This window comes from Bos taurus, chromosome 24 (genome assembly GCF_002263795.3).
Source record: "Bos taurus isolate L1 Dominette 01449 registration number 42190680 breed Hereford chromosome 24, ARS-UCD2.0, whole genome shotgun sequence".
In the NCBI taxonomy this organism is placed as follows: Eukaryota; Metazoa; Chordata; class Mammalia; order Artiodactyla; family Bovidae; genus Bos; species Bos taurus.
Genome location: NC_037351.1, coordinates 50543409 through 50567230, shown reverse-complemented (window position 1 = coordinate 50567230; position 23822 = coordinate 50543409). Strand labels below are relative to the sequence as shown.

The 23822-nt window shown below is 35.0% G+C and overlaps 1 protein-coding gene and 1 non-coding gene across 5 annotated transcripts in view; both read right to left on the bottom strand.

Moving 5' to 3' along the window:
- Positions 1-23822, bottom strand: part of SMAD4 (SMAD family member 4) — a 57500-nt gene that overhangs the window by 15314 nt on the left and 18364 nt on the right. For 3 of the 4 annotated variants that reach the window (XR_003032359.2, XM_005224250.4, XM_024984373.1), the window contains exons 2-10: positions 21814-22192; positions 20761-20935; positions 20301-20330; positions 15308-15520; positions 11962-12081; positions 11749-11865; positions 10263-10316; positions 3859-4042; positions 2497-2665 (exon numbers count right to left, since the gene is read on the bottom strand). Coding sequence is in view for 3 of the 4 variants with exons in the window: in XM_005224250.4 (XP_005224307.1) it covers positions 2497-2665; positions 3859-4042; positions 10263-10316; positions 11749-11865; positions 11962-12081; positions 15308-15520; positions 20301-20330; positions 20761-20935; positions 21814-22062 (1311 nt within the window). In the remaining variant the exon portion in view is untranslated. 4 annotated transcript variants of the gene reach the window in all.
- Positions 3653-3816, bottom strand: LOC112444219 (U1 spliceosomal RNA). Its single transcript, XR_003032478.1, has one exon. It is a non-coding gene; the product is annotated as a U1 spliceosomal RNA (small nuclear RNA).

Sequence of the window (23822 nt, the reverse complement as noted above, 5' to 3'; positions counted from 1 at the left end):
TGATGACCCAGAAATAAATCTTTACCATTTAAGGTCAACTGAATTTTCAACAAGGGTGTCAAAATAATTCAGTAAGGGGAAAAAAACAGTCTTTTAGATAAATGGTTACTCAAACAACTGGTTCTCATGACAAAAAACAGAGTGGGATCCTTTCCTCATAGCACACACAAAAATGCACTCAAAATGGATCACAGACCTAAATGCAAAACCTAAAACTATACAATGCTTAGAAGAAAAAAAATAATAATAAAATAAAATGCTTAGAAGAAAACACAGGTGTAAATCTTCATAACCTTGGATTAGGCAACAGTTTCTTAGACATGACACAAAAAACACAAGCAACCAAAGAATAGACTACAACAAAATTTAGAACTTTTGTGCTGCAGTATCTGATATAGGACTGATACCCAGAATATACAAAGAACTCTCACAACAATAATAAAAAGACAAAAAAATCCAATTAAAAAATGGGAAAAGATGGGAACAGACCTTCTCCAAAGAAGACACACAAATGGCCAAAAAAGAAGTGCAATGTTATTAGCCACTGGGGAAATGCAAATCAAAACCACAATGAGGTAGATACCACTTCACATCCAATAGGATGGCTAAAATAAAAAAGACATGAGAACAAGTGTTGACGAGTATATAGAGAAACTGAAGCCCTCCGTGTACATTGCTGGTGGTAAGGTAAAACGGCACTGCCTTTACAAAACAAGTCCGGCAGTCCCTCAAGTAGACAGACGTAGAGTCATCTTTTGATTCAGGAATTCCACTCCTAGGTATACATTCCCGAAGATAGAAACATACATCTACCTAAAAACTTATGAATATTCACAGCTGCATTATTCATAATAGCCAAAAAAAGTAGAGCAACAACCCGTGGATCCCTTAACTGATGATGGACAAACACAATCCCCAGGGGACAGCAGGGTCTAAAGACAGAAGCTACTTAAGGTACCAGCACCAAACAGAAGGTGTACAGGACAGGAAGTGACATGGAAAGAGAAAACAGGCAGGCTCTATGAGGGCTGCACTGGATACCTGACCATGAATCAAGTGCTGGTGAAACAGTCTGACAGTTAATTCAGAAATGCATCCAGGAATAAAATTCTTGTCCATGGCACGGGTAAGCATCAGAGAAATCTAAGCAACAGGATTTAGCCCTGAGCATACCTGGGGATTTTAACTCAATTTTCTCAAGGGACAAAATCCCTCTACCTTGTAAATATAAGAATTGGTTCTGAGATGTGTATCTCAATGCGTGCCAGACTAAGGCAGAACTGCCCTACAGGGAGAAACAATGACAAGGAGGAAAAAACAAAACCTCTTGAGACAAACTTGCCAACAAATACTAAATAGATTACAAAGTATATGAGGAAATCCAGCACCACTTAAAAATAATAACAAAGCACAAATAACTAAAATTCCTTGTGGAAAAATTAGAAAATGCAAATAAAGATAATTTTATTTGTGTGCTAAGCAATTTCCTAAGGACTAAGTAGTAAGAGTTAAATCTACTAACTTACAACTGCTTTTTAACTAACCTTAAAGACACTTTAGGACTTTAAAAAAATGTGAAAAGTCTAAATTAGAAATACAGGACTTCCCTAGTGGCCCAGGGGTTAAGAATCCACCATGTAATGAGAGAACACTGGTTGGATCCCTGGTCCAGGAAGTTCCCACATGCCATGGGACAACAAAGCCTGTGTGCCACAGCTACTGAACCTGTGCTCAGAGCCCGGGGGGCCGGACCCCCTCAGCCTATGTGCTATAACAACCGAAGCCCGCCCGTCTAGAGTCCGCGCTCCGCAACGAGAGAAGCCGCCACAATGAGAAGCCTGCACACTGCGACTGGAGAGCAGCCCCCACTCCCCACAACGAGAAAGCCAGCTCGCAGCAACAAAGACCCAGCACGGTCAAATACATACATGAAGTTTTTTATTGAAAAGAAAAGAAAATGTTTTTGTTTTCTTTAAAGAAATATATTTAGGCTATCTAATTACAACTATCTTTCTCTTTCAAAAACAGTGTATGTTATAAATTCAAACCGAAATGGGTTGAACATGAAACAAGTAATGAAAACTACCTCAGGTTTAATTTGCAAAATGATATAGCAAATAAAACTCATTCAAAGAACAAAATAACTAACCTTTAAAAAAACACAGTTTTGAAGAATTTTTCATTTCTCAGTTCTTAAGTCAAAAAGCTTTTACTTTTAGAATTTTCTTCCATAAAATCCTGAAGATTGGCTAAGATGAAATTTCAGAGGCTGATTTTTACATATTTTAAACATCAAAGGAACACAAATTTGGAGGTTTCACTCAGTATTTCCAAGAACTTGTGTATTTCTCTAAAACATTTAACAAATTTTCTAATACAAACATAATTTCTTTAATACATAAGACATTTTTACATCTCTCCCACATCCATCTCAATTCCTTAAATAACAAACAGAGCTTTCCAAATCTAAAATGTTTGGGTAAAATTACAACTAACCTTTATATATGCACTTGGGTAGATCTTATGAACAGCATCTCCAGGTGCACGCCCAGCTTCTCTGTCTAAGTAGTAGCTCTGTACAAAGACTGCGTGGTCACTAAGGCACCTGACCCAAACATCACCTTCACCTTTACATTCCAACTGCACACCTTTGCCTATGTGCAACCTTAGGAAGAAAAAGTGAGTCACATTTCATTTTGATAGGTATTTAAAAATAAATTTTAGTTCAGACTATACAGCATACCCAATACTGAAAATTTTTAAAGAATAAAGGACATTTTATTTTGGTTATAAACCATAGCCAAAAGATAGATAGCCACTGTTAACATTTTTCTGTTTCTTTTTTTAGTATCCTAGTCACATGTAATAATGATGAGCATTCACATAATGCTTACTATGTGTCAGAAACATTTAATATAAATTCTCATTTAACCTTCACATTCAATTAAAATTAATTTTACAATCCAGTTCATCATATGAACCAAATGCTCAATAGCTATGTGTGGCCAGTAGTTACTATACTGGACAATACAGGTAAACCACTTCCTTTGTCACAGAAAACTCTACTCGACAGCACTGGCTTGGAGAGTAGATAATTTGCCAAAGGCACACAAATAGTGACAGAGTCAAGACTGTCTGCTTACACACACACGTATTTCCTTAAAGAGTTGAGATCACACAATACTTAAAATTGTGTAAGTTTTCCTGTAATATTTCATAAGTATTTGATTATATAAATTTTTAATATTTTAATGACTGCATAAAAACAAAGGTTTATTAACATTTACTTAAGCATTTTTCTTTTTTTATCACTTTCATTATAAATAACACTTGCAGAAACATGTCTTCATTTTATGTTATTTCCTCTCCGTAAATTTGTAGAAATACTATACAATCAGAGGAAATAAAAACTAGTTTTCAAACTGGGTTCCATAGGGTCCAGTTACTATTCAAAACATAGAAACCTCATGAACTTTTAAAAAGAGACTGCATTTTATCAAATAACAAACATCTACGCTTAAAATGAAATGCTTACAAGTTCTAAATGTTTAAAATTATCTTTATTCCTTTATATTCAAAAACATAATTTACACTGAAAAATATAGCTTCAAATAGAAGTTCAGTTTTTAATTTTTTTTTTCTTTTTTTTAAATAGGGGAAAGCGCAAACGTAGTCCCCTACCACCACAAATTATGCAGTCGGGTTTCCCACATCTGGGGAAATTGCAGGGGTCAGCACATCTGGAGTGCAACGGATAAGCCTCACCCTGGGAAAACCACCTTTGTGATCATGGTATCTCCCCTGCCAGTTAAGTATTAGAAGTTCAGTATTTAAAATGAACTAACTATACTGCAATACCTTGCTCTCTCAATGGCTTCTGTCCTGTGGACATTGGAGAGTTGACCCAAGCAAAAGCGATCTCCTCCAGAAGGGTCTACATATCCATCAACAGTAACAATAGGACAGCTTGAAGGAACCTTAAATGTCTCTCCTACTTGAACATCCATCTCGAAGTAAGCAATGGAACACCAATACTCAGGAGCTACAGGAGACAAATGGGAGAAGACAGTCACTCATGTGAGAAAGGTACAAGGCTCTCACTTTCACTCCATATGACAAAGCTTTTCTTAAAGGCTAAAGGAAGGGGAGAGCATCCAGGAGAACTGACAATGCATTACAAAGTAAGCACGGCCAGGTCTTCTATTTTTCAGCTTATTACTTAGCATTCTTAAAGTTAAAAAAATATATCATTTTTAAAATCCTTAATTTTGTTCTTACTTCAAAGTACTCAATCAACAGGGAATTTAAAGAATGGAAACAATTAGAATCATAAAATTTTTCCCATGATGTTTCATCTGACTGCACATAATATTTTCTATGTAGTCTGAACTTTAAAAAAAACAAACAACACACAGATTCTAATACGTATTTCAAAGAAGTGTTCTTGAGTAACATCAGTCTATGGTATATATTTATAGATCCCTAAATGAGAGAAAGTACATAACCAAGTTAGACATTCAACGCTACAGAGTCAAAGTTAATTACACTCCAACTACATAGCTTCTGTGAGCACGAATTTTCAACTGTCTCTGGGATGAAAGGTCATTTGTCCCATCTGTATTTTTGGTGAAGTCCATTTATAACTACTACAATTTTACCTTTGAGAATGTGTGTAGTGTATTCATTTAACAACAATAAATGATTTTAAATAATTTTAAATGATTGGGGGGAAAGAAAGCCACTATCTAGTTTGGTATGTAAATATAGCTAACCAAGTATTTCTAATTTTTGTTAGAATACAATTATTACATAGAGCCCACATATATGGAAATTATTTGATTTTCCTTTTTGAAATAACAAGTATTTATGGGGTACATGGGAATTGTTGTAGGCACTACATATACAGCAGTGAACAAGGCAGCTACTGTTAGCTACTGTCCTTATTTTCATGGAGGTGCAGCAGACAAATAAGTGAATAAATTAGCAAGATAACTCAGGTAATGACAAACACTATGAAGGAAATTTAAAAGGGTATGGGACAGAAGAGTGCGAAGGTCCTTCAAACTAGACGGCAGGGCTGCACCCTATCTGAAGAAGTCAGACCTGGAAGGCCATGCGCGTATGTGGAGACTGCAAATGTAACTCTCAGGAGGAAAGCCAAAGTCTAGAGAGTAGAAAGGAGTCTGACACAGGCGGGAAAAGGCCAGTGCCACCAACGAGAGGATTAACGTTTTCTATGACGATTAACGTTTTCTATGATGAACCAATTATTTATCTGCATATTACTGTGCCATTTATGAACTTTGGCTGAACTAGAATATGAATAAAACTTTCAACAAGATGAAAAGATACTCAGTATGACCAAAAAAAAAAAAAACCATTTTAAAACCTCCCAAAAGATCTAAAAATGAAATATGATAAATGCTTAAAATGTATTAAAAACAAAGTTCTTATCAAGTCTATAAGTATCTAATTGCTTTTCAAAATGTTGTCAAGGAAAAAAGGACTTCCCAATGAAGTATTAATAAAAAAGACCATATGAAAACTGGGTGATTCAAAATCTGAATAATGCAAATGTTCTGCCATACAGAAGAACCAACTAGTCACAAACACTCCTTTAATTATTTTTTATTATAATAACATGAAAACTAGCAATATATTAAAGTGTCTTCTTAAAAAGCTAGCTTTGAAATATTTATAAAGTTGAAACTTTATAAATATTTATATAGTAAAACTTTATAAATATTTATATAGTAAATATTTACTGATGTATAGAACAGTCTTTTGGACTCAGTGGGAGAGGGAGAGGGTGGGATGATTTGGGAGAATGGCATTGAAACATGTATAATATCATATATGAAACGAGTCGCCAGTCCAGGTTCGATGCACGATACTGGATGCTTGGAGTTGGTGCACTGGGACGACCCAGAGGGATGGTATGGGGAGGGAGGAGGGAGGAGGGTTCAGGATGAGGAACACACGTATACCGGTGGCGGATTCATTTTGATATATGGCAAAACCAATACAATATTGTAAAGTTAAAAAATAAAATTAAATTAAAAAAAAAACGATTAAAAGCATTATATTATGCTCTAGACAAAGAAGCTTCATCAAACATAACAGGTGATATATTGGTTGAAGCTAAAACTAAAGAGGTAGTCTAAGACAACATAAAAATTACCCAATGTTTTGGCAGCAAAAAATGGTAATAGCACTTAAAAAAGATCTTTAAATAATCAGCTCAAAGAGTAAATTTTGTTACAAATAATATCCTGAAGTCAAGAATGTTTTCAATGGTACTTAAAAAAATGAGATCCAAGAACATGCATTTCCTAGTTCATACTAAAGAACACTATTTCAAGGAAAGTGCCATAGCAAGCAGTCTTTTTTCCATGAGAGCCAACTGGGGGGGAAAAAGAGAGTTGTATTATCTTCATGTTTAAATAAGAAAAACATACTTTCATCATCATAAATTACAACATTTGCAACTACACTTAAACCTTACTTTACTATTTCCAAGTCACCAAAGGGATTTTTGTTTGCTTAATATTTCACAACACACATTTCCCAGTGGCTCAGCAGTAAAGAACCTGCCTGCCAACGCAGGAGACATGGGTTTGATCCCTGGGTTGGGAAGATCCCCTGGAGAAGGGCATGGCAACCCACTCCAGTATTCTTGCCTGTAGAATCCCATGAGCCTGGTGGGCTATGGTCCGCGGGGTCGCAAATAGATGGACAAAACTGAAGCGACCGAGCTCAACACAACAATGACACCATACAATAAAGCTGCATTTTGGTGGTTGTGAGGATCAAACGAAACTGACATCAGAGTTGTACCATAGACCAGGGATAAAAACAACCATCTAATTAACAGGATTATTAAGGCCCAGGAAAGCAAGAGCAAAGGGGTTATCTGTGAGGAGGGAGGGTGCTAGAGGTAACCTAAAAGGCAATCCAGAGAATTTGGTGGTGTGGGGATATAAAATACCATGTGAAAACATTTTCTAGTCCACTTAAACCTACTATACAACTAGGAGGGAACATTCTTATTTTTAAAACAGGAGAAGGTAATAGGAAACACGCATTCAGCCTTTCTGGATCTCTCTGTGCTCTTTTGCTCCAAGAACCAAATGCCATATAGGTGATAAGCCTGCAGCCTCTCAAAGCTAACAGCAATTGCAAGACAGAATTTAATCAACTCCAAGAGAGCATTCTTAATGTCCCAACTCACCTAAAAAGGAGAGAGACTGTTAGTATCTGCTGACATAGCTATTTTTAGTTTCTTGTTCCTTAAATTAGTGAGGCTGAACTGGTCTCGTGAAGTCTACGGGCTGCTCATCACTGACCAGGGGAAAGGTTTTGAAAGACTGACTTAACAACATGAATTTCTTTAACACTATATTAAAAACTCAGCTAAGTATTTTTTTGTAATGGGGAAATGTATTACAAAGCACAGCTTTATCAAAAAAATGTTGTTCAATTATAATAGAAAATATAAGTCTCCAAGGCATTATCTTTAATTTCTTAAACAAAAGTTTAAGAATTCTCTTATTTCTCTTTATTCTCTTGAATAAAGAGAAAGTTAATCATTTGGTTAAAGAACCTACGTGGCTCATTATGAATTACTCTTTTTGTTATTTAGATCTGAATGAGATGTCCTGTGAGAATCTTTTATGAACACATAAAATCACTCTCTTAAATGGTAGTTCCAGAGTACTAGAATACAATCTGGATTTGCAAATCTGTGAATTCTGTATCCATGTATCAATGACTAAGACCACTTCAAGACACTGAAGAAAACTCTTCACTTTAATTTGCAATCAATATTTAATGAGTATTATCTCAGTTTCATAAAAAAGGAAAAGAGCATCAGTCAAAAGAAATTAGAAATGAAAGATCAGCTTTTTCCAAAAGTATTCTTCAACTTAGCCATCCAAGTCAAAGCACATAACTCACCAAGCAGATGTCCTGTTTGAAACCCTTTACACCAAGGTAAAGACCAATACTAATTGGTCATTTCCCATTCTACTCATAAAATAGAAGCTTTAATGCCAGTGCATGGCACTACAGATGCGTATCCTAGTAACTAATGAATGTTATTCCCTAATCATCAGGAGGTGTTAAGTCTCAACATCAGTTCTACAATGAGAAAAATGAAGTAAATCCATCAAGAGGCCAAAGCAACTGATGAATCCAAAATTGAACCCAAATAACTAGCTCCATGCCACCATTCCCAGCTCCCTGCCACTGCTCCTCCAGGGTAGGCTCTGTTCAGGGCCCTCGTTACCCTTCCCCCTGTAGACCGCCGGTCACCAAGCCCTGAGAACACTGAGACCCCCCAAGCTGCTGGGGCCACGACTGACTCTCAGTGATGCTGCCTGAAACCAGCAACATTCTCATTCTTAAGCCTCTAGATTTTCCTGGCTTCTCACAATATATTTATTAACATGAAGTAAGATTCTGATACAATGATTCCATTTATGTAATTTCAAAAAGTGGTAAAAATCAAACTACTAAACTGGATTGTCTAGGCATGCATTCATCGTAAATGAAATACAAGTCCATAAAAAGCAAGACAGCAGTTACCTCCAGAGGAGGGGAGAAGAAGCCTTTGGCTGAGGCAACGGTAGGGGAGGGAGGCTTCTGGTAGTGCTGCAGTGTGTTAATTTTCAGTCTGGGTGCTGGTGACACAGGTGCTGGCTTCCACACTATTCACTAGACTGTATGTATACTGGTTTTACGTGCTTCTGTTTATTACATTTCTTAATTAAATGTTTATAGAAAGGCAAGACCCCTTGACTCACAAAAATGTGAAAATAAGATTAGAAATCCACTAAAAAGGATAATTCAGTAAATATATATGGTTTAAAAATGTATACATGTAACTACTAAATCATTGCTGTTGTTCAGTCACTATTTGTGACTGACTGTTTGCGACCCCATGGACTACAGCACGCCAAGCTCCCCTGTCCTCCACCATCTCCTGGAGTTTGCTCAACTAGTAAATACGTATGTTTAAAAAATACTTCTGTCCCGCCAGCAGCGTTCTTCTCCTTATCAAAACAAACATTTGCCTCTCAAATCAGTAAAAGTTAATGAAAGTATCACATCTACTATTGGTGAGCATCGTAAAATGGTTCTCATACTCTGATGTGATCACTAAAGCAACGTGACCTTTTGAGATAGAAATTCTTTAAATCTCCTAAACTGAAATATGAGACTAATTAAAGAATAAAGAGCCTACCCTCAATGCTTTTTTTTAACAGCTAGAAGTCAGAACCAACAAAAAAATAGATAACTGAACACTATTTAAGAAAATAATGTAGATTTATTTGAGGAACTATGAGTTATCCTTTAATTTGATCTTATGGTTACTGTAGTTATATTTTTAAAAAACCTTCACTGAAAATAAATATGGAAATATTTATGTATCAAATGATTATATAGGATTTCTACCCTAATAACAGGTAAGGGTATGAAAAGTAGGTGAGGGTATGAAAGAAACAAGACTGGCCAGTAGTTAATAACAGCTGAAACTGAGGAATGAGAATTTTCTATACTGGTATTTGGTATATGTTGAAATTCTTCATAATTAAACAAACTGGGGAAAAACTAAGGTGATGAAATTATGTATCTGCATCTTTCTAAGCAAAGAAAAACAGATACAATAGGATGGAGGGAAGAAAAACAAATCAAAATCCTATGTTTATGTTAAGAAGCCTTCAGTATTTTATTTCCAAACTTTCTGTTTTATTATGTTTATAGTTGAAATCTACTGAGCTATTTAATCTACTATTTTGAACATAATTTAATGCAAATAGTTTCTAAATTCCAATTAAGAAGAGATTCCTGAACCTACCTAAGACAGATACAGTGAATTATTTTTCTGTTCAGCATCTACTTAAGAGTCTTCCTGGCTTTTTAAGCTACAGTGTTACAGATGTTCTATTTTGAAACCTGGTTTCTTCCACTGCACATTTATGTATCAAATGTTTGTCTTAAAAGCAGAATTTTGGTACTTTATATTTTAGCCAAAAACAGGAATCTTGTCATTTCTTTCAGACAGTTAAAAAAAATCAAATATGAACAGTTTATGTGTGATTATATCTGTTACTCATAAACTGTTAGTTAACTAATGCCATAATGAATATCATACTTATCTGAAAAGTTATTCTGCAGTTATATTAAAATCTGTGTGCATATATGTCTCATTGTCATTAAGAAAAACTAAATGTAGGTAATTTATTCTGAAATACACTTACCAGGATGATTAGAAATAGGAGGCTGGAATGCAAGCTCATTGTGAACTGGTGGCCCTAAAGAAAAGACAGTAAAAAAAAAATCCCATTTTTATTTATTAAAAGTTTTCCAGTGCCAAAACTTTTAATAAACCTTTAAATATAACTATTATACCTTAGGAATTGTTTAGATCAAGTTTATACAATGTCTAAGAACTTAAAAACTTGATTTTAAAATTATAGTATGCAAATACTCTTGAATCACTTTTTTCTTGAATTGCTTTTGTAGACATTTAATAGCCAACATTTTAATGCCATATGCCAACTATTAATTTATAATACCTATACATGCAGTTTAAATATATGCAAACTTCAATGCAAATTATTAAGTAAATTATTCATGTAACATGTAATACAGTATATTTCATACTGTAAGATATAATTATAATCCAAACCGTTAGATCCATTTTAAAATAAGTGTTTATGATTTATTAAATTAAGAATATTTACAAACTGGCAATAACTGTGAGATCATTATGTGTTAAGACATTGTGTTAAATGAATCACATGAATTAATACATTTACTTCTTACAGCGTCCCTTGAGACATATACTACTGTTAATACCCTTAAGGCTTAGGGAGGTTAAATAACTTGCCAATGGTCACACAGGTAGTTAAGCATCCACACTCAGCACCCTTAACAACTATGCTGGCCACGCAGCCAGTAAAAGTTACACTCTCATAAGACAGGGAAACACAGTAACATAACTGTAAAAAAGCAAGGTACAGTAACATATTCACAGTCTGATAGCCTCCTCCCCCCAAATTAACACATATACCAATTATATGACTGGAAAGAAAAATGTGACAAAATATTAGGAGTAGATATCTCTGGGTAGTAGAATTCTGGGTAATTTTTATTTTCTTATTCACTCCTCTGTGTTATTTTCCAAGTTTCCTTTGGTACTACTGCTCTTATAACTGAGGAAAAGGGTTTAATATATATGAAAGATTTATACTCTTGATTTTATTAAGCCAAATGAACAATGTTCCTATTCTGCCTGAAACTACAAGCTACGGTTGGTTATCAGTAGGGTACCCCAATCAAGCCTGCACAGAATAATGACAGATTTAACATCCGTGTGTCTACGGTATGCTGAGCTCCACAGTGAGAGAAACCTTGAGACCGTGACTCTCAAGGAGTTTCAGTCCACTTAGGATGGATATACAAATACACATGAGATCTAAGAACATATACAAAACAAACAAATGAATGGCAATCAATGTGGTGTTAATGAAACATCAGCAAGGAAGAAATAAAAGTGTTTTGTAAATATCAATCCTCTAAAACAAAGGTATGATAACATAACTATGAAAAACTGAAAAGCACTAATCATTTAATGAAACTAAATTGTAAGATGAATAAAAGATGTAAAAACATTTTTTTAAAAACAGAAAGAAAACAAACTTCAAAAAAGAAAAGGCCCTTACAACAAAAACAAGAGCTTACAGTAATGTCCGGGATGGGGCGGCATAGGCGGGTGGTGCTGGAGATGGCCGTTTTGGTGGTGAGGCAAATTAGGTGTGTATGGTGCAGTCCTACTTCCCGTCCAGGTGGTAGTGCTGTCTAAAAATTAAGGCCCACATGGATTAATTTGCTTTTATATAAAGTCTGCCTATTTTTTCTCAACTACTTAAAAGATTTTAAAAAGCATGTACATACTATGATGATAAGTAGCTGGCTGACCAGTAAATCCATTCTGCTGCTGTCCTGGCTGAGGCCCTGAAGCTATCTGCAACAATCCTTCACTATGGCTGCCTGCCAGTATACTGGCGGGCTGACCTAGAGGAACAAGAAGACATTAATATGGTACATTTATAGATGCAATCCTATGGCTTATACAGTAAATGAAGGATTAATTACACCTGAAAGTCACAACTATAAAGATGAGCAAAGAGTGGAACTCGCCCATGGCCTATCAAATAAAAACCCTACAGTCATCCATAAAGGCAAATCTTCACTTGAAGAAGTTCAAAATTATTCTAATATCTAGCTGATTTTAGTGGCCCACTCTTCACAAATATTCTCCAAATGCCAGCAAAACCCCAGTACAGGTCCAGCCTATCTTAATAACTTCTTCAGAAGTACATTAGCTCACCCACAGCCACTCCATCTAGCTTTTGCATCTTTCTGTTAGGATTCCAAAAGTCCAGGCTCAAGGAAATGTTGAAAATTGGAAAGTTCATTAGTATCAGCAATGGTACTAGTAATGGCAGAATGCTAAAGTTCAATAAAAAAGGAGAGCAGGCAAGTATTTTAAATGGAATGTAATGGGTAAGGTGAGAAAGTTAAAAGGAAAAAAGGTAAGCTCCACTGTCCAGTCAACGCAGCATTTGCGAGTTTTAATAAATAAAACAAACCAAAAAAAAAAAAAAATTCAGTCTATTTTGAAATTTTCTCATGTACTTTTAAAAATCAAGAATTGCCTCTCAGAACACTATCATATTCCTGGATTTACAGGAAATTAGTTGCCCTCTTATATGTAATGAAACAGGAAAACTATTCTATTCAAAACCATTCTATGAAATTGCTTACATTTTTAAGGCTTTATCTTTCGTGTGGAAAAAGCTAAATTTCTTCAAGCAAGTATTAAGTCAACTGTGCACCTCACTTGGAAAGCACTAAAATTCCATAATTATTGTTACTGGCATTACCTCAATCTTTTCTCATCCATATGGGAGTATAATCAGATAGAAGAGAGTAAATGACACCATTGCCCAAATATGCAACAAACAGCTCAAAGTATGAAGAAAAAGAAAATTTTTCTTCCTGCTACAAATCAGATTTCTGTAAGGCTAAGGTTATAAAATTAAAAGCTAAAGAGACTATTTCAATACTCCCTAAACTATTAATTTTTTAAAGATGATGTTTTCAGCAACCTCCCTTCCTACTCATCCCCCTCAAATTTTTACAGGTTATCTTTAAAGGTTAATTACATATTTGCTCTTATTTTTAACAACTGTACATGTTATATACTCTTAGCTATCTTATAAAAATTGTCACTACACAGGAGAAATTGAACTGTTTTAATTTAGAAAGAATCCCTGAAGATATTCAGGTTCCAACTGAACCTAACGCCCACTACAGTTATCTATACTGAATACGTTCATTACACAATTCCAAGTATAGAAAATGAAATTAAACAACTCATGAAGTCTTTCAATTCCTCTATTTTAGTCATTTCTTTTCCTTTTTCTAATTTTATCAGTATACTTTTTAAGATCTAAGGAAACATTCTGCAACAAATTCTAAAACTTACAGTTAATTACTACTCATTGTGAAAATACATCCAAAAAACACCAAGACAAAATTACCCATATTTCATTCATACCACTTTTTCTGATCTTGACTAGGACTTGGTCCCAGGGAACATTAATGGTTAAAATGAAGTTGCATGAGCAATCATCAATAAAGGCATGCCAATTCAATCCTCAGATAGGATCAACAGAGGTAAGTGGCACTCATCTATGCTCAAGTGGCTATAATGTACCTTCTTTTATTTTCTTTCCTTACCCACTCGTTTATCAACTATATTCCCAAACTGGTTAATACAGAAATAACAGAAGCACCAAGTGATTAAAGGTTCAGGCTCTAAAGTATGTGTTTAACCTATATGGTCCAATCTATTTGGAATATACTGTCTGTATGAAGACTGTCATCTTGTGTAGGAAATACAAAGGATATTATTTGAAAAGGTAAAATAAATTAAACCAGGGGAAATTTGGTATACTCTATCTGAAATTCAACTGTAGAAATAAATCCTCCATTTGTTCCAAAGATCGAATTTCTATGTTGAACTTGATCTGATACTAAAATAAACAGAATGTGCTTTCTTTGATATCAATGTACAAAGTATCAGTCCAGATGCATCAACAATTCACTGCTGTTGTGGGCTGAGATACAATCTCCTTAGCACCGACGTACAAATAACACAGTAATACAAATGCCAATACCCTGTTCTGTGATTAATTAAAAAAAGGAACGATGCGGGGTGGGGACAAATTGGGAGACTGGGACTAACACACATGCACTACAATGTATAAAACTGAGAACCAGTGAGAACCTACTGTGCAGCACAGGGACCTCCGCTCAGTGCTCTGCGGTGACTTCAATGGGAAGCAAATCCAAGGAAGAGGAGACAGACATACATACGGCTGACTCACTCTGCTACACAGCAGAAACTGACGCAGCGGCGTAAAGCAACTATACCCCCATTTTTTTTTTTTTTAAAAAGGCCACTCCACTTGCCAAGCTGAAAACTGTCCAACATAAGGTCATTATTGCCTTGACCAGGCCCCAAGAAAAGCTGAACCTAATAGCCCTCTGCTTCCATGACACGGCAGAGAAGGCAGTACCTCTAAACTGGAAACAATCTTTTTAAAATACACTTCTTGTTAGGAAAAAAAAAGATACATATAATTTAGCTTTATTCCAAAATTGACCAGAACACTTAACATCTATCTTGAGGGTCCTATGTTACAAACAAATTTGTCAAGATCCTTTTTTCTAATAAGCTTGTACAACTGGAGACTGAGATGACAATTATAAAGTAATCTGCCAGATAAAGCAAAATAAAACACTGATTAGAGGAAAGTTTGCAATTCCATTAATACAGATTTCTATAAACATCTTGGTTCAAAACTATTTGTTCTCTACTTAAACATTTCTCTAAAATTTATGTGAAAGCTCAAAAGACTTCTTCTGCATGTAATAAAGTACAAATTAGACCACTAATTTAAAGCATTACTTAAATTCCAAGGGACTATACATCAACATAAGACGGTTTATGTCCTGTTACATTAATATAAATTTAAATTTTTTTTAATTACAAATATCTTTTTTTTTCCAGGACAACTCAAAAACCTATCTGATGCTTGTTAACCCATGAAAGATAACCACAGTACTTTTAATATTCACTTACTTGGAGGTCCCCTCCAAGTGACTACCTATAAATATTCAATGGTTAGGAAAATTCATGTTGCTGACTACATCTGACTCTACAACTCACTTGTGGAAGCCACAGGAATGTTGGGAAAATTGGTGGTGCTGGTAGCATTAGACTCAGATGGAGCTAAGAGAGCTGGGGTGCTGTATGTCTCCGTCGATGCACGATTACTTGGTGGATGCTGGATGGTTTGAATTGAATGCCCTTCAGTGGATAATGATGGCTGTCCCTCAAAGTCATGAACATATTCATCCTTCACCAACATACTTGGTGGAGCTACACAGAAAAACAAACATATTTTAAAATCTTACAAGCTTTTATTCCCAGGAAAAAAAAATTTTGTAAGTAACATTAACAACACCTAAAATCAACTAGAGTGTAACTCAGAATTTTCTCATACAACTTTAAAAGCATTCTACTTTATCAGCGAAAGCTATTTATTTAGAGATAGTGGCATCAGATCAATCTGATTAATGCCTTGAAATTTGAAGGCTACTAAATTCCAACAACCTCCAGCTATGGTCCTGAAAAGGTATTTCTGAGCTTCCCAATTAATAATCTAAACGTAATTATCACCTTAAATATATAACATAGGCAAAAATCAAGTGGCTGGAGAAAGTGTTTACCTCATTAAGAAGACCAAATTTGAGATCGAGTAATTAATTTTTTTCATCTTTTTGCTAATTTCACAGTGTAAAAATATGAGTGGGATCTGACAGCTATCCAATGCCAGGATCCAGCATTATTAAGTAATGTATTCTTTGAAAGTGAAGTATACTAAATGTCCCCTAAAAAATTAGAAGGAGCAGAAAAATCTCAAATGGTTAAGTCAAACTGAAATTTCCTTCTAGAAACCCAACCCAAATTATGATGCTTTATAAATATGTAGTGTGGAAACTCAACAAACAACATCTCTCTCCTACATAGTTACACCTTAATGTAACCCTGTAAACTGACCCTACTTGATACAACATCTTTTTCTTGAACAAACCAGGAATAGTTAGTCGGCTTTACTGTGAGGAAAAAAAGAAAACTGAAATTGCATTTATAGTATCAGTGGCTCTGCCCAGAACTTCCCACTTCTTTTTAGGTAATAGTTTTGGGGTTTGCTTTTTATCTTTAGCAAGCAACCCTTTACTGCACCTGAACACTACCCTAGAATTTTACAATCTACTGAACTCTTAACACTAGGTTCTGTTCCTAGAGCAGTCAACAGTCCACAAATAGCCATTCACTTTTCCATTAAGAATCAGCATGTAATGCTCCTTATCTTTCTCTATGTCAATCTTTGATAAAATCTATTACACATAAATACTAATTCATTACAACGTGGCTATTTTTATTAAATTAGAACATTTCAAAGAGGTAAGAATAATCTATTGTTCAAATGTTGACATATAATCTCTTAAAGGACTTTGTCATGCATCATAATGAAGACACTGATATTTTTAAGACCCATAAATTCCACTCCAAAGGGTTTCTGTTTAGAAAATTCTATGGAAACAAAAAGACAACCAAAAGGACCTTAACATATCATTGTATGTCAGTTAAAAAAAAAAAGAGTGGATCTAACCATTCATCACTAATGTTGGCTAAATTATAAAAATGCAAAGAAAAAACCATGTGGATATGACTGTATTTATTCAATTTTTTAAAAATTACACTTGTCAACAAAGTCCTATAATTTTCTCCATAAGATCCTAATATCTCTATTTAATTTTTGGAAATTTTAGGGCTTTTGTTGTTTATAGTGACTGGAATCTTTTTATCAAGATATTGTTATTGCTAGTACCTAAGGAGAAAGTTACTAATTTGAAGATACAGCTGGTTAACTTGATATTCATCGCTTCTGCTTTCCAACTGACACTTTGGCTTACTGTGTAATTTTAACACTTGAATTACGGGAATTCCCTGATGGTCCACTGGTTGGGACTAGGTGCTCTCACTGCCATAGCCCAGGTTCAATTCCTGGTTGGGGAACTAAGAGCCTGCAAGCCACACAGCGCAGCCAAAAAAAAAAAGATATGAAAATAATTGAATTCTGCTTTTAAAAAGTTACGTCTCATAACTTCTTCTTGCCTAACACATTGACTAAACCTTTCCAAGTGTAAGTTTGGAACTTCTACCAGTCTACAAGACTCTTTAATCAAGTAATTTAAAACAAGTTTCTTAGGTAAAACTGGGGTATCAACAAGGAGCGATGTCTGTAAGACATTTCTTCAAAGAGCAAAAAAGTTGGTTAAAAAACACTACTGTACACTATAATCATACTTACGTTTCAAAAAATCATATACTCTAAGTAAAAAAGCAAGGTCCAGAAAAGTGCACAATATGTTTTTGTGTAAGAAAGGAGGGAAATAAAACATGTATTTTTGCGCAAAGAAACCCTGGAAGGAAACACCAGAAACTAATAAAAGTGATTACCTGAGGTAGGGGGGAATGGGGACAGGGGTGGGAGCACTTCTTTTCACTGTATACCTTTTTATAGTATTTTGATTTTATGGACCATGTATTGCCTATTCAAAAAAAAATTAAAAAAACATATAGTATATATTTTTAAAGTCCAGGAAACAGATATCAAACTATTAAGTATTTCTCTTTATGGACTAGCAGTCAACAAATTAATTCATTGAAAAAAATATTTACTGAGCACCTATGTTCCAGGTACTGTTCTAATACTTGGGATACATTAATAAACAAAAAAAGCTCACTGCCTTAGCAGGGCTTACAGTCTTTTATGACACTTAGGTATTTAAACAATAGTGAGCCCCTCCCAGCTGCCTTAATCTTGGGCAAGTTCCCTGACCTCTCCAGGAACCAGTTTCTTCGTATCTGATAAATGTGGATAATGCCACCTACCATGTAGGAGTATTATGACAATGATGACACAATATCTGTAGATCATTTTGACACAGAATAAGTACCTAGCAAGTGTTAGCTATTATGATTTAACCGTATTTTTAGAGCAGTCATACACGTATATAGATTGTAAAATGCTCTGTGAGGAGTAAAGAACTCACAGCGGACAGAAGAGCTGAAGACACTGAGCTCATCCTAGGCCTCTGCTCTTTAACACCACTAGCAAGCAGGGCACAGCCCGTCTGATGGAACTGCCACTGTCTTATTTACCTTTTCTTTCCTCCATTAGACTATGTGCTTCCTCGAGTGGAAAAAACATACCTATTTATCCTATCGTCCCTGGAACCTAACACAGTACCAGGCAATACATGCTCATTAAATATTTGTTAAAATCAATACACGAGTGGATGTGGTCATGGAAAGTTTCATATAAGAGATGAGACAGGCTGGAAATAATTACCACCAAGATCCCAACTCAAAAGTGAAGGAATTATCCCATTTGCTTAACTTTTAGCTACATGGCCTTATAAACTTTGTCCAAATCTAAAAGGACCTTGTGAGAAACACCTGTCGTTTTCTGAGGAAAGTCACTGAGGCCAGCCTTTTTTTATAGACAGCCACCACTAGGGGGATCCATAAGGCTGATTACAGGGCTAGAGCACCTGAAAAGGGGCTATCGACCCACACAAGTCCATCAATGACAAGGACTCATAACAGCAATAGTTTAGGACAGGAAGCAGTGTAATGAGTCTTCAGAATTAGATCGCATCACAACCGCTCCCTAGGGGGATTCTAATACAGTTATCACCGCTAACACCCACTGAGTTAAAAGCTTTCATTCTCCAAAAATGCAGACAGAGAATAGTGAATATCTAAAGGGTGTTTACTTTCAAAAAGAGGTGACATGATATCAATGTCTGGGTGATGAATAAGCTGGGCTTTACCCAATTAATCTTAAAGCTACCCTTTCAGACCACAACAGCTTCCATTATTAACCCACTGTTCTCAGAAACCAACTAACCCTTAACAAATACCAAAAGGCACTAGTCTTCCTTTATTATTATTGACATGGAAGAGAAGTGGAGAATAAAAACAAGTAGGCTTTCATGCTCTTCCCAAATTTTAAGGTCAGGGATACTTCTGACACATTTCTAGGATTCTGTAGCAAAAGTACTGCTGAATCACTAATTCCACTTCAGAACAACAGCACACCTTTCTACGGTGATAGTACTGGTTTAGTTGCTCAGTCTTGTCTGACTCTTTGCGACCCCAGACTGTAGCCCACCAGGCTCCTCTGTCCATGGGATTTTCCAGGCAAGAACACTGGAGTGGTTTGCCATTTCCTCCTCCAGGGGATCTTCCTGACCCAGGGGGTTCAAACCCAGGTCTCCCATATTCCAGACAGATTCTTTACCATTTGAGTCACCAGGGAAGCCTTCTAAGGTGATGGTGGCTTTTTATCAGTTGCTGTTCAATGTAAATAGTTCTTACAGAAATTTTAGCTCCTTAACATGTTCCAAGAAACAGAGCTAAAGTTTTAACAGATCTCTGTTCTCAAATACTACACAAAAAATAAAAAACACCCTCTTATTTGTTTCATTTTCCTATCTCAAAACTTTCTCCTTTTAAAAATAGGCTTAGAACATCTGTGATTGCCATATACTTTAAAGTAGCCTTGTTTTATTTACTCAAAATATAACAAGACTGAAAAAAATTTAATACAGTATACAGTTTTAAGTCACTCACAAAATTATCAATCATAAAAATAAGTTCGGCTGAAATGAAGAAAAATGAGAATTTGGGTGTTTTTAAACTATGTTACACATGATTCTAAATTATCAAACACATTATTTATACCCACTGAAACTGGTTCTGTGAGACTTACTTCTAAAATAGCCAGTTTTTACCAATTCAAAACTTACTCTTTCTGTGTATGTTTTATGTTCCCCATCACATTTTTTAGACTACTTGCAGTCATAAATAGCAGTTCAAATTCAAAGAGTCAACAGCCTACTAAATCCAGTTTTAAATCCTGATGCATGCCCCCCACCCCTGCAAAATGTACATTTTCAAAGCAGTAAGTACTTTTCTTGTAAATGTTACCAGCACTCACCCATACAGACTAGTTCTAGGTCAATAAAAATTAAAGGGGATGGAATAAAAGAAGAGAGAAAGTTAAAAGAAAGGGATTACCTACCATTACTCTGCAGTGTTAATCCTGAGAGATCTTAAATTTTTAAAGGGGGAAAAAAATAAAATATTAATCATTATCATGAAAATAATTTCCATCATATTTAAAATTACAGAATATAAATTTAAGCCAGGGATTCAAAACTTCCATGAACCATTTCAATTCAAGCATAGTAATATAAATGCTATCTAACAATGCAAAAGTGCTTTCCATCTTATTTTTCAAGAACAGTGTTCTAAGCAGGCAAAATACCAAGTATGTATACTTAGTTTTAGTAGTCAAAATATAAGCTTGCTCAGAATTCAAATTTAAATAAACATATTTCATTAAAAATGTCCGACTTTTAACATTAGTTGAAATCCTGGGCTATCTCCAAATTTACAATTTAACTTAGAAAAATTAAAACACTATTGATATCTTTTCCCTTTATTTTATGCTTCTAAGCATAAAAGTCAAGTTTACTTACCAATTCCAGGTGACACAACTCGTTCATAGTGATATGGATTCACACAGACACTATCACATTTTAAGTCAAATGCATACTGACAATATTTAACATGTTTTAGTTCATTTTTGTGAAGGTCAGGCCACCTCCAGAGACGGGCATAGATCACATGAGGAAATCCCTTGCGACCAGCCACCTAAGAAAAGTAAACGACCATTTAATGAGCATCACACATTATGCAAGTCACTTGATACATTCTCATTTAATCCTTGCAATACTACAAAGTCAGTACTATAATTCCTATTTCTTAAACGAGAAAACTAAAGTTCAAAATAACTTAATTGGACAAGGTCACAAAGTAGTAAACTTAAGCATGATTTCAAGGCTTAGGCTCAGGTTTTAAAAATAAACAAAAAAGTATGCATTTAATGAAGAAACAATACCCAAAATCTAGCAATAAAAAATTTTAAACATAACAATATGTTTTCTATGTGTTTCTTTAAAAATATCAAACACATGAAATTATGTAATTCTACATGAAAAATCTGATCCCTGAAAACAAAAGGTAAAGACTTGTAAATTTAAGTTAACTCCATAAGTTTTCAAAATATTGTTGAATTCTTCTGGATTGTTTTTCACATAAAAGTACCAGACATACAATATCAGATTTCTAAATTACAAAAAAAAAAAAAGAAAAAAAAAAAGTTGAGTGGTACATATAATACCAAAAAAGAAAAAAAAGGCTACAAGGAGGAATACCAAAGGGCTAAAGATGTAGGTTTTCTTCTGATTTTTATTTTCCAAATTTTCTATACTGAACATTTTTTTTAGTCAAAACATTTAAAAAAATTTTTAAGCTATACCTCTATTGTAAAGAAGATACATTCTTCCATTTATTTCCACATAGTGTATCAGTACAGGATCCTGTATTGATAATATCTGTGCTATAGGATGTACTACAGTATCTAAAGAGACGGAGCAAGCATAAAACTTCCGTAGTAACTTGAGAGGAAACAAGAATCTGTAGAAACCTGCCACTACAGAGTACAGAAGAGACCCTGGAACAAGACTAACCTGAAGCCTTCCATCCAATGTTCTCTGTATGGTAACACACTTGCTAGGGTGAGCTCCATTTGTAGTTATAGCTGTTATTAAAGAATCCAATTCATCTTTTTTCTCCTTCAGCTTTTTAACTAAACTTTCAATTGCTCTTTTGGCGAATGTTTCACTCTCTCCACCTTGTCTATGGCACATCAAACTATGTACAATGCTCAGACAGGCATCATTACTTGTTGGTGTATTTGTAATAGACATATTGTCCATTTGTTAAAGTTATTTCTTTTAAATCAAATATGTCTCCAATTTCCGGAGCAATTTTGATCTTTCGGAGGCAGCGAAAAACAACAGTTAACGTTGCAAGGAAAATTGTTAGACATGTAGTATTCAGGATAATCTAAAAAAAAAAAAAGAGAGAGAGACAGATATCAGAACACATTTCATAAAGCAGATTCAATTACCTTGGAAAAGATGGAATTGCTTCAGTTGAGTCAAAGACTCAATGCACATAATTAAACGTGGTGCTTAGAGTTTTAAATGACTTAATTAAAATGTTGCCATTTTTGACATTCCCAAAATATTAAAGTTAGACCTTATTATTATAGAGGCATGTTCAATCAAGTCTTGTTGACTGTACTAGTCACCCTAAAGTAAAATCTTAACAGAACTTTCAAAATGGATTACTTCTGAAGAGCAGCACTTTAAAACATTCTTGATTAACAACTAGCTAAAGCTAAAAGTCAACCACTAATACAGATGAAAAATTCGCCATCACCTGGCACCAAACGCTGTTTATCCATCAGCAACAGCCATCTTTGTTATGAGCCCACCGACAACAACAAAGAGATGAATAATTTTTAAATGGGCAAAGGATTCTAATACTCATTTCTCCAAAGAAGAATGGCCAATAAGCACGTGAAAGATACTCAATATCATTCATCATTACTGAACTGCAAATCAAAACTACGAAGAGATACCACTTAACATTCATTAGGCTGGATAACTCTAAAGAATAGACAAAAAGCATTCATGAGAAAATGGAACCCTCATACACTGCCCGTGGGATTGCAAAATGGTACAGCCACCTTGGAAAAGGACTCTGACCATTCCTCAAAATGTTAAACACAAAGTTACCATATAATCCAGCAATCATACCCTCAGCAATTCCATCCAAAATTACCAAAAACCTATGTCCACACAAAAATATGTACATAAATGTTCATAGCAGTATCATTTCTAATAGCCAAAACAACTCAAATGCCCATCAACTGATGAATGTATAAATACATACAATGTAATATTATCTAGTCATAAAAAAGAATGAAGTACTGGTACATGCTTCAACATGGATGAACCTGGAAAACATGCTAAGCGAAAGTCACAGAAGGCCACTTGCTATATAACCCCATTTACATGAAACATCCAGAACAGGCAAAGCACCAAAAAAAAAAAAAAAAAGTGGATAGGGGGGAAGAGTGAGGAGTGATTGCTAATATGTATGGAGCTTCCTTTGTGTCAGTCGCTCAGCCCTGACTCTTTTCGACTCCATGAACTATATAGCATGCCAGGCTCCTCTGTCCATGGAATTCTCCAGCAAGAATACTGGAGTGAGTAACCATGCCCTTCTCCAGATCTTCCGAACCCAGGGATCGAACCCACATCTCCGGTGTCTCCTACACTGCAGGCAGATTCTTTACCACTGAGCCACTAGTCTTTTAGGAGTAATGAAAATGTTCTAAAATTGATACTTGTGGTGGCTGCATAACTCTGTCACTACAGGGAAAACCATCAAATCATACACCTTAAAAGGGAGACTTTTATAGTATGTGAATTAACACATCAACAAAGTTATTATTAAAAGAGACACCACTAAACTCCTCAGAAGATTTTACCCATAAAAGCAACAAGGTAAATTCCTTTCAAAAGAAATTAAAATATAGGAAATTAATATTCATTAAAAATCCGTTCAACATCTATAACACAAACTAAGTTATCTAACCTCAAAATCTCACGTGAAATAAAGAAAA